At 39.7% G+C, this 15,762-nt stretch overlaps 1 protein-coding gene across 1 annotated transcript; it reads left to right on the forward strand.

The window, feature by feature from the left end:
* Positions 1-6,082: 6,082 nt before the first annotated feature.
* On the forward strand, positions 6,083-13,632 carry LOC142490306 (matrix metalloproteinase-18-like). Its single transcript, XM_075592419.1, has 10 exons — positions 6,083-6,299; positions 6,761-7,005; positions 7,092-7,240; positions 7,778-7,903; positions 8,304-8,465; positions 8,851-8,971; positions 10,936-11,069; positions 11,659-11,818; positions 13,203-13,306; positions 13,491-13,632. The coding sequence occupies exons 1-10, from the start codon at positions 6,204-6,206 to the stop codon at positions 13,589-13,591; spliced, it is 1,398 nt and encodes a 465-aa protein (XP_075448534.1). The 5' UTR covers positions 6,083-6,203; the 3' UTR covers positions 13,592-13,632.
* The last annotated feature ends 2,130 nt before the right edge of the window (positions 13,633-15,762 follow it).

A 15,762-nucleotide genomic window follows, 5' to 3' on the forward strand; every position in this document is an offset into this window, starting at 1 on the left:
AATTGTAGAAATTGTATGAGTTGATGAAAGGTGTGTGAATGTAACACGACCGCAAAAAATTGAATTTTATTGTCTGTCATTGTAGTCTGCAATGCATGATAGGGGGCGCTAGTGTGCTACTGTGTCTTTAATCTAAAGTATTTATTTATAAAAAAAATTACCAGGAAGTAATACATTGAGAGTTACCTCTCGTCTTCAAGTATGTCCTGGGCACAGAGTTACTGCTGCGGCGCATCTGAATCTAACATTTGCCTGTAATTGACCGGGGCTTATTTCGGCTGGCGCCCGGCTGGCGCCAAACTTCGCCGTGCACCAGTCGCATCTTCCCCTCCCCGCGTGCTAAATCAAGATGCTGTTCCCCTTCCGACCCCCTGGCTGCTCCCCCTGGCTGCTCCCCTGCTTTGTGCAGCTTTGCGCAGCTTCCCCCTACCTACTTCAGCCTTCAGGGTGTGAGGATTCGGGGATTGCGTCCCTTGCGGCGCGGTTCCTCCTCGTTACATAACAGTACTGCAGCGGCTGCTGCCTCCGATCTGCCCCCCGCTGGTGCGCACCCCCCGCTCTGTTTACAGAGTGCGTGCGCACCCGCGCCTCTTCTACCAGGTCACAGACCTTAGCTCCGCCCCCTCAGTCACGCCGCACCTCCGCTGCGCGCTGCGTGCACGCGTGACGTCGCGCAACAAGACCCAGCTGCGAGTCAAGATTGCTGTGAGCCCTTGTCTCCTGCAGCCTATCCTTTGCATCTGCAGAGGCTCCGCCTCCACTCTGCCCCCTCTCCTACTGGTTCCTGTCTCCTATAAGAAACTTCCTCTTCCTGTCATACTTTGCTGAACATAACCTTGTGTAGCCTTTGCGTGTGCCTGTCTTGTCCAGCCCAGTCTTGTCTTGTTCTCTGCAGTTAACCTCTCGTGTACCGACCTGGCTTTGCATTTGGATTCTCTCTGGCGCTTGACCCCTGGCATACGGATAATGACGACGAGTACCTCTCCAACCCCAGACCACAGGCTTACGGACTCCAACTACGTGTACCTCTCCAACCCACGGACCCCGGCAAGTATTGGATTAACCCTTTCTACACACCCAGACCCAGCAACGCTACAAACCACCTTCTGGGCTCGCCCCCGCTACTGTGGGTGTGTGGCACAGTCCTTCCCACCTCAGTGCCGGGGTCAGGTATTGTTTGTGGGCTCACGCAAGCATTACACAGGGATGCCGGGGAACCCTGGCATGTGTGACCGGTGCCACAGTGACACGCGGCACGCGCCAGGGAAAAAACGAAACAAGCCGCCGTCTGCCTGCAAATTACCCCCACATCGCGGTGGCAGCCGCTGAAGACTCAGCTCGGCCGCCACTGTATGATGACAAATAAATGGTTACAAATACATAGTTACATTAAGTGAGCTGGGTTTTACATTATATACAAGACATTGCATGCACAGTAAGAGATAATATATGCTATCAACGTACATACATGACAATAAAAATAAACAGCCGGCGCCTCCAAAATTTTTAGAGTGGGTGAAATCTGACCAAATAGAGAGTCCAATCGGGGGTAGCAAGCAGTCCTGAGGGGAATCTTGAATGAAGTCTCACAAGGGTGACAAACAAACATAAACAACAAAAAAGACAAAAAGAAAAATCATAGTGTAACTCTAAAAAACCAAACACATGAGAAGAATAACTAAATGATTATTACAATTTTAATAAAATACAATTAATGAATATATAACAACAAACAATTGTCCGTTGGGCTTAGGACCAAGAGATGCAGTACCATCCAGTAAGAGTAAAATTAAAATCCTACTTACAACAAGGCTGAAAATAATGGACCCATAGAGCAGATGTCCTCCCTCCCCAGACACGGAATCCTCTGCAAGGGATGTTACATGAGTCCTGTGGAGATCCCCGCTATCAGAACAACCATCGCCGCTGCACTCACAGGCCTGCACAGTCCACGAGGGGTACCATACGGGTAAGCCGGAGCTCCACGCTGCTAGGACCGACTGCACCACCACACACAAAGGCCCGCTGGACGCGCGGTGCGCCAATGACGTCACAATGCAGTGCTGGCATACGGGGAAGTCCTGAAAGGCTGTAAAGCTCTTGGGGCTCAGAGGAACGAAATCTGGGCAGGTCACAGCTCCAAGGGAGGGGATGATGCAGGTCCTAAGCCAATAGAACCAGCCTATGCGTTTCGTGACGGAAGTCACTTCGTCAGGGGAATGATGGGAAATAAAGCATGCTGACATATATATACTCTCAGCACTAATTTAAAACCAATAATGGAATAATAGCATAATGTCAAAAAAATTAAAAATCAATACAAGTTATTCTTATCAGTGAATGAATGGACTATAAATAAACAGAAAAGGAAATGTATATAGAACACATAAGAGACAATAAATAAACAGACATGACAAGCAATGTAACAATGTCATGTCTATTTATTTATCGTCTCTTATGTGTTCTATATACATTTCCTTTTCTGATCCCTTGGGGTGGTCACCTGGGTAGAGATAAAACCTTGGACCTTATTTCATTCCGCTTCTATTGGCCAGGGATGCATAATGACATTGCTAAGTTATGTGCGGCATGTTCCGAGTGCCAGCTAACTAGTCCGAACGGACAAAAACCAGCCCCCTTGGTTCCTCTACCCTTGGTGTCCATTCCCTTTGAGAGGATTGGTGTAGGCTTCGTAGGACCTCTGGAGCCTTCTGCGAAAGGACACAGGTTTATTCTCGTAATAGTCGACTATGCAACAAGATATCCTGAGGACAGCAATGGCGAAGCAAGTAGCCAACAAATTGTCTGAGCTGTTCTCACGGGTTGGACTTCCCCAGGATATGTTGACAGACCAAGGTACAAATTTTATGTCTAAACTGATGCAGGATGTCTTAAAATTACTAGAGGTCAAGTCTGTTCGGACATCGGTCTACCATCCACAGACTGACGGATTGGTGGAAAGATTTAACCGAACTCTAAAAGGTATGCTGAGAAAATTTGTAGATTCAGAGAAGAGAGCCTGGGATGAACTTCTCCCTTTTCTGCTGTTCGCAGTGCGGGCAGTTCCCCAGGCCTACACAGGGTTCTCTCCATTTGAATTATTGTATGGCCGCCAACCCCGGGGAATCCTAGACCTCCTAAAGGAGTCCTGGAAGGAACAGCGGTCCCCTTCTACGAATACCCTGCAATATGTACTAGACCTTAGGAAGCGCCTAGATGTGGTCGGCCATTTTGCTAGGGAGAATCTTAGATCAGCCCAGGACAGTCAGGAGAGACATTACAATCAGAATGCTTGCATGAGAGTGTTTCACCCGGGAGACCAGGTGATGTTATTATTACCAAGTTGTGAGAGTAAACTCCTAGCCAAATGGTAGGGCCCATTTGAAGTACTCCACCGCACGGGTTATGTGGATTACGAGATCGCTCAACCAGGGTCCAGGAAGGGTAAACAAATTTACCATGTGAACTTGCTGATAACCCTGGAAGGTGCAGCGGTCTCTATTCATCCATCCGGTGGAGGAGGAAACTGACCTGGGTCCTCAGCCCCCACAGGAGAACATCTTGGGTGACTATAAAATCCCAATGGGTAGACAATTGTCCTCTGAACATAAAGGGAACTTGTTAGGAAATAATTACACAATTCAATTATGTTTTTTCTGATTTACCAGGGCAAATTAATTTAGTTTCCTATGTGATAGAGGCAGCACCTGGGGTAAAAGTACGTTCTCGTCCTTACAGGTTGCCTGAAAGCCGTAAGGCCCTGGTAGAGAAGGAGGTATAAGAAATGTTGCATTTAGGCGTGATTGAGGAATCATGCAGTGACTGGTGTAGTCCACTAATTATGGTCCCTAAACCCGATGGGAAGGTAAGATTTTGTGTGGACCTCCGAAAGGTCAACGTGGTATCCAAGTTTGACGCATATCCGATGCCAAGGGTGGACGAGTTAATTGACGCCGTTGGTAACGCGGAATATATATCCACGCTGGACTTAACAAAAGGATACTGGCAAATACCTTTAGAGGAAAAGTCCAAGTGCAAAACAACCTTTGCCACTCCCATGGGTTTATACCAGTTTGTGACAATGCCATTTGGACTGCATGGAGCCCCATGGATAAAGTACTGAGACCTCATAGGGCTTATGCCACGGCCTACCTAGATGACATTGTCATTTATAGTAAACACTGGCGGGCCCATCTAAATAGGCTGAAAGCGGTCCTCAAGTCGCTAAGAGAGGCAGGGCTCACAGCCAACCATAAGAAATGTGCCTTAGGTAAGGCGTAAACCAAGTACCTGGGGTATGCAGTGGGTGGTGGCAAAGTAAGGCCACTAGTCGATAAGGTAGCTGCCCTGAAAGAAGTTTCAACCCCCCAAACAAAAACGCAGGTACGCTCCCTGTTGGGTTTAGCAGGGTACTATCGGAGGTTCATCCCCAACTACTCGGAAGTTGCAGCCCCACCAACAGACCTCACAAAAAAGTGTGCCCCTACACAAGTGGTATGGTCAAGGGAGTGCCAGAGAGCCTTTGAGGAGGTAAAAAGGTGTCTATCAGAGGGTCCCGTCCTTAGAAGCCCAGACTTCAATAAGCCTTTTATTGTACAAACCTATGCCTCAGAGATAGGGCTAGGGGCAGTGCTCTCGCAACAGTTTGAGAGAGTGGAACATCCGATCTTTTTTCTGAGTAGGAAATTGTTCCCAAGGAAAAAAAACTACTCAGTAATTGAGAAGGAGTGTCTCGCAGTAAAGTGGGCAATCGAGGCCTTGAGGCTCTAACTGGCGGGAGTCCATTTTACATTGTTAACAGACCATGCTCCATTAAAATAGTTAAATACTATGAAAGACTCCCATGCTAGGTTGACCAGGTGGTATATGGCCCTCCAACCCTTCTTGTTTGAGATTCAGCACAGGCCTTGAAAAGAGAATGCCAATGCTGATTTCTTTTCTAGAGACGGAGTGTATGGTCGGACTTCAGCCTTGCGTTGCCCCAGCCGCACACTAACAGGGGAGGAATGTGACAGGGTGAATGAATGTCCCCAGCTCTATGCCTGGCAGACGTATGTGTAGGTATGCAGTGCAGAAGTGAGGAGGATACATTTCAAATGGGAAGCTCCTGACAATTAGTTTGGTCCCAGCTGCATAATCAAGGTGTGTTAAAAAACCCCAGGCTGCACACACATGAAGGGTGGCTGGTCAAGAGATAGGACTGAAACGCTGAAGTAGATTACTGCTATAAGGTCTGTCTTCAAACTGCATGTTTGAGGAACTGTTTTTTTTTTTTTTATATGCTGAAAAGAAGCTGTTTTGTTTTTGTGTGCTGTATATTTAAGGCTCAATAAATAAGCCTTATCCAGAAACCCCACGTGTGGTTGCGTGTACCCTGCAACAGTGTCCCTACCCTCATCCGACAATGATCGTAGCAGTGGAAGGGAGTCCGTGGTGATGCACCAACCAACGTATCGCCCCAGCGAGCCTGCAGAGAAAGCCACACGTACCTTCGGTGCTGAGCAGTGGATGGAATGGACTGTGGCCTTCCTTCTCCCCCACACCTTCCCCCCCCCTTGTTATTTTTTATTATTTTAACATTTTGCTGCCATATTTCTGTATGATCCTGGATATATTGGTCCAACCAAAGAGTTCTTGCAGTATGGTCAATTGCAAATTTCCATTTTTGTATTGTTTTATTACTGGGGTTTTTTTTGTACTATATGTAGACATTGTTTTTTGCCTCATATTCTGTTTTTTCCTATGTTATGCTGGAAAAATCAAATAAAAATGTATGTGAAAAAAAAGAGTTGAATAATAATAAAAAATGCCGACAGTATTATCTAATACTACAGAACTGATTTATTTAAAAAATAAAAAAACATACTGTATAAGATTTCAAATGTTTTGCTGCTTTAATTGGAAATAGAAATATTTGTTTCTTTCAAAAGTTCTTCTTGATCATTAATGAAGAAAACAGATTACACAATCATGAGGTTTACTTTCTGTATATTGTGCCATGGGCTGTTGGTACTGAAAATATGCCTATTTCCTCTGGAACTGTAATTGGAGGAAGTTGTAAAGAATGAGTCATTCTACAGTAGACTGGTTAGAACATCCAGTTATAATATAAATAGGCATGGTAAAGACACAGAAAAGTCAGAGATAAGGAGAAAGCTCTAAAGAAACTTGGTTTAGGATACAGTGAAAACAACAATACAGCAATGAAGAGATTACTTCTGCTGCTGTCACTATCTGTTACATGCTCTTATGCTTTTCCTGCAGTTCCAGAAACAGACAACGAAGAAAGCTTAGCTGAGGTGAGTACAGTATGTTTATTTCATAGATAGAGATGTACCTTACTATGGGATTTGCTTAGAGCTGTTCTGGTTCATGAAAGATTGTAGATTTAAAGTATTATGCAGGGAATATGCTGTGATAGTTTTGTGTGGTGATTTTACCTTTAAATAAGCTTGATATTCTGATACAAACCTTAATGACATTGCAGAATTGAAATGAATAATGTAATTACTGTTGTCTTCACAGCCATCACAATACAAAGAAATAAATATTGCACAAGACTTAATATTTACTATAATGGATGACACTTATTAATAGGAAGACAGACATTTTATACAGAAAATCGTTTTGTGGGACACTTTTCTCTTAAAAACTCAAAATACCTCTGTAGTAATACAAGCATTAGCTGCATGTCCAGTACATTCTAAATATGCAAATGAAAAAGAAAATACCTCCATACTCTTCTTTGACATTTTTACAGGAATACCTAAAGAAATACTACAATCTTAAAACAGATGGAAGCCGTCAGTCAAGAAAGAAAAACAGCATCCCCTTTTCGGAAAAAATCAGTCAAATGCAAGAATTTTTTGGCTTGGAGGTGACTGGAAAACTGGATGCAGATACCATGAAAATGATGAAGCAACCCAGATGTGGTGTTACTGATGTCGGTCAGTACAGCACCTTCACAGGAAGGCCTGTGTGGAGGAAGAAAGACATTAGATACAGGTAATTTATAGACTATTTGCTGAAACGTGCAGTGTGTGATGGCTTCATGAGAATGATTAAATTAACTTTTATTGTTTCTTTGCCAGAATTTTAAACTACACACCAGACATAGCAAGAGCTGATGTAGATACAGCCATCCAGAAAGCCTTTAAAGTTTGGAGTGATGTGACACCCCTGACATTCACCAGAATCTATGATGGAATTTCCGATATTGAGATTTCATTTGGAGCACAAGGTATTTGACATATAAAAAATATTTACTAAAAATTATGTTGAATTCTTAAATTTGAACTACCTAGTTATGTAAACATATAAATTTATATATGAACAAGCCCCTCACCCCTACCACATGCAGCACTTATCATCTGAGATAGACTCCAAAAGACTGTTCATGGTCACAAGGCTCAACAAAGTATCCGGCCGCTCCTCGTTCTCTTACCGTGCACCCCAAAACTGGAACAACCTACCGGAGACTCTCACATCCACCACCAGTTTAAGTTCTTTCAAATCTAAGGCTATCTCACATTTTAATCTGGTCTGTAACTGTTACATAAGCCTCTAATATACATCTTCTTTAACTGTGCATGCAATGTCTTGTACAGTATATAATGTATACCCTGTTCATTTATGTAACTGTATTTGTAAACATGTATTATTTGTCATTTTAACTCTATGCCCAGGACATACTTGAAAACGAGAGGTAACTCTCAATATATTACTTCCTGGTAAAACATTTTATAAATAATATATATATATATAATTAATTTCCCAGTGCATGGTGATTTTTATCCTTTTGATGGCCCTCGTGGTACACTGGCACATGCATATGCACCAGGAGATGTCATTGGGGGAGATGCACACTTTGATGAAGATGAAACTTGGACAACTGGATCTGCTGGTGAGTTATTATTTACTCCACCCTAAGGGATTGATATCTATATAAACACATATAATGTTGAAACGTTTCTTTATAGTAGTACCTAATGTATTATTACAGCCACAGTGTAGCAAAATAAATTGAAAACATTGGTTGAGATGTGTATAAGGGTTTACTTATCAGATTCTTGCAATTCCAAAATGACATTAACATACAGTAAGAGGCTTGTAAGCTAAATCATTCTAAACAGATGGGAACACTTTGTAATGGCAGTTCTTCATCAGCACATGCAATTGTATAAACTCCATGAAAAAACTGCAGAATTAGCCCCCAAAATGTCCTGTGGAAACTCATGTTGTCTTTATCAAAGTACATTGTAATATATTAATAAATATTTTGTACATGTGTTTTTTGCCTAAAGGTTTCAACTTGTTCCTTGTGGCTGCTCATGAATTTGGCCATTCACTTGGACTCGACCATTCTAAAATCCCTGGTGCTCTAATGTACCCGACCTATTCCTATGTTAACCCCAATGCATTCAAACTTCCAAGAGATGACACCAATGGAATTCAAGCACTTTATGGTAAGCAAACAGGTTTCTGTGCAGTCATTTCATTTTATCTGTCCATTTACCATTAATTATCATAGAATACTACAGTTCTATATTTGAAATGTCACTAGGATGTACAGTATATATTACACTTCAAAATAAAATTAGCATACATACTATCACATATACTATATAATTATATAGCATATGGTAGCATATTAGTAGTGAAATTACAGTTATAATCTAGTTCATATTGAAACCCTGACATTGTTAAAGGTGAAATCATTTTATGGCCTTTTATGTTTTCCTGTTCCATACCTATAATCCAATACCGTGAACAATTATCTGTCTTTCATTTATTTTTTGCTGCTGTACTTTTCCATTGTATATACTCACATACTTTCCTATTTTCCAATAGGAGCAAGAAGAGATAATCCAACAGGACTAGCCAAGCTAACTATGCCAACAACCTGTGAACCAAATATAATTTTTGATGCCGTGACCACTCTGCGTGGGGACATTTTATTCTTCAAGGAAAAGTACGCTCTAGCTTCATAAATTATCAGACATTACTTATGTTTTTGTACCGTGATTTGTAAAAAAAACATCCAAAATAGATTTATAACAGCTGAATAGTTCCCTTGTAGCAGAATTAAATGGGCTCTGATATAGAAAGTACCAGCAGAAGTAACATAGTTTATTTGAAACTTTACTTCAATTTGCCATATGCAATTTAAAAAAAAAATCTATAATTTTCTCATGAAATGTAACATTGTTAAATAGGGGCTGATATAATAAATGTAATGAAGCCAGACAGCATCAAATACAAAGAAGCTTTTTAACTCATTCCTTTTTTTTTGTTACTCTCAAGGTGTTGATGTAAATAAATATAAGTGATGATATTCTATTAGACACATGGGCTACATCCAGAAAGCTCTTTTTAACATAACTTGAGGTAATGTAAAACAGGATCAGGCGCTATGTTCCGAGTTGACATGGTAACTTCAAAGCTAATTACCTACAAAAATAACATAAAAACTACATCTTATTAGCGTAGACTTAGCAGCGCTTTATTGTATCATAACGTTGCATTATCTTCTGAAAACGGGACAGTAGGCCATTCTTGCGTTATTCATATCCAGACTCAGAAACAGGGCATTTGCTGAAGTGGACAGGGAGAGGAGAATCATGTAATGCTGGTAAATAATGCACTGGTAATAAATTATGCCTAACTGTGGCGTTACATTCAGGTAAATATAATGTAAATAATATTAAGTCTCCGTGTTAACCTTAACGGACTTTAGTATATATGTAATGTGATAATAATACCTATTTTGCATATTATTTTCATTACACTATCACTAATGTCCATTATAGTTAACGCTATGTATTTTACGGGTAAACATAGATCAATATTATGTTTTTGTACTTTGAATGTACACCATTATTTTTAACATGACATAAAGTTAGGTTAACACCACATTACAAGTAAATTAACTTAACAGAGCTTTGTGAATCTGGACCATTCTAGTGCTAGAAGACGCCTTGCAGCTCATTCATGCGAATAAATGATGTCTTGTGGAATAGAATAGGGGTAAAAGTAAGGGGTAAATATAACTGGTGCATAGGCGGCACAAAAAGATTCATATACTGCACTCATTCAGTGAAACAACATACAGCATATATACATGGGTAGGGGCTCAATAGTCTCAGAGTTCAATACTCGCTAAAAGGTCACAAGGGTGACACAACACCCCAAGGTACTCCTTGTATATAACAGTACACAGTGTGTGTGTGTGTGTGTGTGTGTGTGTGTGTGTGTGTGTATATATATAATGTCAATAACATTTTATTATTTTAATTCTGCGTACCTTAAGGGGTTGTGTCACCCTTGTGACCTTTTAGTGAGTATTGAACTCTGAGACTTTTGAGTCCCTAGCCGTGTATATTCACGTTGTTTCACTGAATGATTGCAGTATATGGGAATCATTTTGTGCCCCCTTGGGGACACATACATTATTTGTTATTTGTGTCTGTATCTTCCCTATGCACCTCAGTTATATTTACCCCTTACATCAGACTTGGGTATTTGGGTTGAGCGGTAGGACACCCTGTCTATATACACTGTCTTGTAGAATAGAACTGCTTAGAAAATATGGGCCAGAATGTTTTGTAGGCTCTCTTTTAAAATGAGTAAATAGTGAATAAAACTAATTTACAATCCTGGTAAAATGTTAATGGGAATACACTTACATTTATGAAGCAAGTAACAGAATATACCATTAATTAATGCTAATTAGAGAAAATAAATATCTAGGTTATTAGTTACTTGTACTATTCTTTTACATTTCAAAATATTCTTACAAGATGTTGCTTTAAAATTAACAATAATTATTGAAAACATTGAATACAGAGGAAAACATAAAGTCGTTTGAAGGTATTGTTCTGATATTTAGGTGTTAGCACTCTTTTGAACCTGCAAACTTTTATTTCTTTACATCAGAAATTTTTGGCGCAAAGTTCCCCAGAATTCAGAAGTTCGGTATCATTTCATCAATTCGTTCTGGCCCTCACTCCCATCTGACATTGAGGCTGCCTATGAATGTCAAGAAAAGGATCAGGTTCTTCTCTTCAAAGGTAATTGTATTTTCTATCTATCTTTCTATCTATCCTACACTGGCGACACACTTTATTCGAGCTCGGCTAGTCCCACGAATTCGGGTATACCCGGGTGTATTGAGGTTTGTGACTGTTTTCTGCCCGAGTGCATTGAGGTATTTTCCAGGCAGGGATTGAAGCATTTTATTCCCGCTGGCTGCAATACTGCACAGTATATATATATATACTGCATTACAATTCATGAATTTATGCCATCTGGTAGATACGCGAAGCATTGCAGCCTATTAAATCCTAATCATTATCATTTAACATATCAGCCGCCCGTCAGCCAGGCATGAACCCAGGCTGGGAAGGCAAACGCAACGGGGCTTGTCAGAGGTGAGGAGCGGCGCATTCCAGGTATCTGCCAGGTACATATTGGGTATTTGCTCGAATAAAGTGTGTCGGTGCAGTATGTACATTTTGTTCAAAATTCAATATGTACAAGCAAGAGCACTTTTTGGATACACGTGTTGTTAGAATTATTTATCTATGTATATTATATAAAGTATTATATAAAAGCATAGATTTTCTAATATTGTGCTTAATATATTTATGTTTTGCTTAGGAACTCAATATTGGGCTCTGAGTGGATCTGACATTTTAAAGGATTTTCCTAAGAGCATCTACAAACTGGGATTTCCACAAACTGTAAAGAGAATTGATGCCGCTGTGAATAATAAAGAAACAGGGAAAACATATTTCTTTGTAGATGATAATTATTGGAGGTAAGACCAGTGTCCAAATAATTTTTTTTACATTTCTAGTATGCCCTTTAACATAACAGGAAGCTATAGGAGGGTTTGAGTTAAGCCACTGACATTAATAAATATTTTATAGTACTGACATATTTATGCAGTGACATATACAGAAAAATAGCGAATTCATCCTTGTTCCAAACAAAGTGCAGTGAAACAGACACAAGGAAGTTAAGTGAATTGTCTGAATTCACTCAGTGATGACATGAAAACTACTTTCTTCGAGTATATAAAAAATCAGCACTCTATATCAATAAATCATGAAAATACAACAAGTCCAATATCCAAAAAGTTAACTTGAGATTACATACTGTATATCACAAAAGGACAATTGTTTATAACATACACGCATAAAATGGAAAGAAGTGAATGGATACAAATACAAATATAATAATCCTATGAAAAAGTGGAAGGACTCCTACACTATAGACACATTGCTCCATAACAGAGTGCAGATTACATTTGAGCATGCTATAAAAGAGACTCATGCAATATAAAGACTCAATACTCATTCATCTGTAGTTAGGGTCTAATGTCTTTGCAGGAGCACCCTCCAAACGAATAAGTATCTGGACAAATTACAGACGCAGCTACGAGTATTCTAACACTGCTTTGAAAAATCTGGGGCAATCTCCCAGGCACATGCTGCAACATTTCTCTGACATTTCTGCAGAAAGACTAATGGGCAATCGGATTAACACAGCGGGGATCCCTGGTCAGTTTGAATGGGACTGCCAGGGACCCCCGCTGTGTTAATCCGATGGGCCATTAGTCTGTCTGCAGAAATGTCACAGAAATGTTGCAGCATTACTGGAGTATTGCCCCAGATTTTCCCAGGCAAGTGTTCGGATATTCGTGGCTGCACCTTTAGACTAAGATAAGAGGGGCGACATTTGGGTGGTTTACCCCTTCTTTTGGCACGTTCCCAGGGTTGCTAAAGAAGTGTAATACTTCTCTGAAGTGCTCTAATGTCCAAAAACATGAATCCTCACAATACTGTAAATGTAAACTAAGGTCCACTCAAAGTTATGGTTCCAGCTGGCTCGGGTTCCACTTCACGACTGAAGTTCGACCGCCACCACGAGGTGAAATATCTGCAAGGTGTCTGACTTCACCGACCATTCGAAACGACTCTGCCCCCATACTTGGAGGGCCCATGAGGATCAAGAAGTCCACTGGTAGATTGAAACGGGTGGCAATACGATACAAAATAGCGTTGTTGCTTGTCATGACTTTTGTTTTGAGTAAATTCTTGTTGAGCTTAATGTGTCATATTTACAAAACAGTGGTAAGTCCATCCATTTGTTTTTCTGTGAGGCGACAATTTATTTAACTAAAACCTTTTCTTTTGCAGTTACGATGAAGAGAAACAACTTATGGACAAAACTTCTCCCAGAAAAATAAGTGCGGACTTCCCAGGGATTGGACAGAAAGTTCATGCAGTTTTCCAGTCCAATGGTAAGTAAAAAAAAGTACTGTATCTAAAGGTTTACATTTTATTCATATCTAATCATCAATAATAAATCTATAACTGTATGCAAGTATCTAAGTGTAGTTTGTTAAATATATATCTGTGTGTGTGTGTGTGTGTTATAAATATTTTAAATACTTTTAGATAATCATAACTATTATTTCTTAATAGGATTTCTGTATTTCTTCAATGGACCCAATCAGTACGAATTCAGCACAAGAACTAATAGAGTTGCACGTCAACTAAAGAACAACAGTTGGTTGAACTGCTAAACTCAAAACAGAAGCCTGCGAATAAAATACTTACACATTCATTGTTTTTAATGTATAATTCCATCTTTTCTGTATTATTATGCAATACATTTTAGGTGTAATGAAGTTTTATCTTGTATTGTTTATCCTTTAAACGTGTTTTAACCATTTAATTTAAATTTACTAGAAATAAATTCATAAACTTTCATATCATTTATGAAAACTATCCACAAAGAATATACTGTAAGTGATCTACATTTTATTTACAGTATTTTCAAATTCCTAAACATGGATTCTCGATGTGCTATAGAAACAAGAACTAAGTTCCATGACGTACAGATAGATAAATCCAATAACTTAAAGTTATTGTAGGGAGAAAGTACCATAATAACCTGAATAGAAATATCAAGGTGCCTTGCAAGCAGGTCAAATACAAAACAATAATTAAAACATTTGTTATAATAAAGTGACTTTTCAGGGCTACTTAGCCCCTTCTTTAGTTTTGTGAAGTAACCATGAAATCCTGTAACATCCCTCTGCTACTTCATTACAATACATCTTTGATTATTGTTTTGCATTAAGTTGGTGTGCTGGCCATCCTTACAAAGTACTATTAGTATATTGATGGGATAGGGGAAAGGGGAAGGGGAAGAGGAAATGACTCTCGCGTCAGCTTAATTAACAGACTAATGAATAGTGACAAAGGTGCAGAGGGGGAATGGGGTAATGGTATGATGTAAGAGGAAAGAAACACCCTATAACATGCACTCATTGTCTGAAATGATATGATGAATAAAAGTTAATACTTATTATTTAATTACGTTAATTAAAATAAATGGTGATACACAAATATCAATAATGAACAACACAAAATTAACATATAAAACAAACCAACAAGTATTGAAACAAAAACTGGAACTAGGGGGAAAAAAGGAAGAGTCCACAAATGAACACTTAATAGTATTGAGTAATCTCACAGAGGTGTAATCAGAAAACCCCCAAGTCCAGCACTAATAATTAGTTAAAAGACCTGTTTTTGATCAGACAGGTGCTCAGGGCAGATGGTCACGATGCTATAAAACCCTGCACATCAAAAATGGATTCTCCCACAGAAAACTTAATTCATTACATGCGACAGAATACAGCTGAATAAACCAGTTGATCGGTTACATAATGTCAACCATCAATCTCATTAGCAAAATGTGCACTCTTAGCACTCAGTAGTTAGAATAGCTACAGGTATCTCATTAAATAAAGTACACAATAATGCAGTATATAGTGGCCCACAAAGTGTGTTTGGTGTGGCCCTGAGGCACGAGTCTATGCCTGTATCAAGTTATAGCCTCTTATACTAAACTAGGGAGCTGCATTATAAATCATAAGGTTATTCCTGGGGAGTAATTATACCAAAGGGTGGGGTGGGAGTCGCAAAGAAAGCAGATACTTTATACACCGTATTCTGCTATTTACAAAGTCAATCAAAAACTGCAGCATATAGCCACAGCTGACTGCAAAGCACTGCTCTTGTTACAAAAGTAACTAATATACCAGCCGCTACAATTGAAAACCCATCATCATGGTGTTGTGGCAACAAAGAAACATACATGCCCATGTAGCTATAAGCAGCAATTCAGCTGTAGGCTGCTGTCAGTGTAAAAACACTGTGGTGTAGGAGCTATACAAGCTGATAGCACAGCAACTCAGAGCAGCGCTCAGCGGCGCTTCCCACTCACCACCCTATCACAAACTGTCGCTTGTAATGAATGCAGTTTTCTGTGGGAGAATCCATTTATTATGTGCAGGGTTTTATAGCATCGTGACGTCAGCCCTGAGTACCTGTCTGATCAAAAACAGGTCTTTTAACTAATTATTAGTGCTGGACTTGGGGGGTTTCTGATTACACCTCTGTGAGATTACTCACTACTATTAAGTGTTCATTTGTGGACTCTTCCTTTTTTCCCCCTAGTTCCAGTTTTTGTTTCAATTCTTGTTGGTTTGTTGTTGGTTTGTTTTATATGTTAAGTTTGTGCTGTTCATTATTGATATTTGTGTATCACCATTTATTTTAATTAACATAATTAAATAATAAGTATTAACTTTTATTCATCATATCATTTCAGACAATGAGTGCATGTTAAAGGGTGTTTCTTTCCTCTTACATCATAAAAGTACTATTAGTTGCAGTGCTGGGA

This window comes from Ascaphus truei, chromosome 3 (genome assembly GCF_040206685.1).
Source record: "Ascaphus truei isolate aAscTru1 chromosome 3, aAscTru1.hap1, whole genome shotgun sequence".
Lineage (NCBI taxonomy): Eukaryota > Metazoa > Chordata > Amphibia > Anura > Ascaphidae > Ascaphus > Ascaphus truei.

Coding starts and splice junctions, on each gene's coding strand:
- LOC142490306 (XM_075592419.1), top strand. CDS start 6,204: ATGAAGAGATTACTTCTGCTGCTGTCACTATCTGTTACATGCTCTTAT. Junction 8,466..8,850: donor TGGAATTCAAGCACTTTATG/GTAAGCAAACAG, acceptor ATTTTCCAATAG/GAGCAAGAAGAGATAATCCA. Junction 11,819..13,202: donor GTAGATGATAATTATTGGAG/GTAAGACCAGTG, acceptor TTTCTTTTGCAG/TTACGATGAAGAGAAACAAC.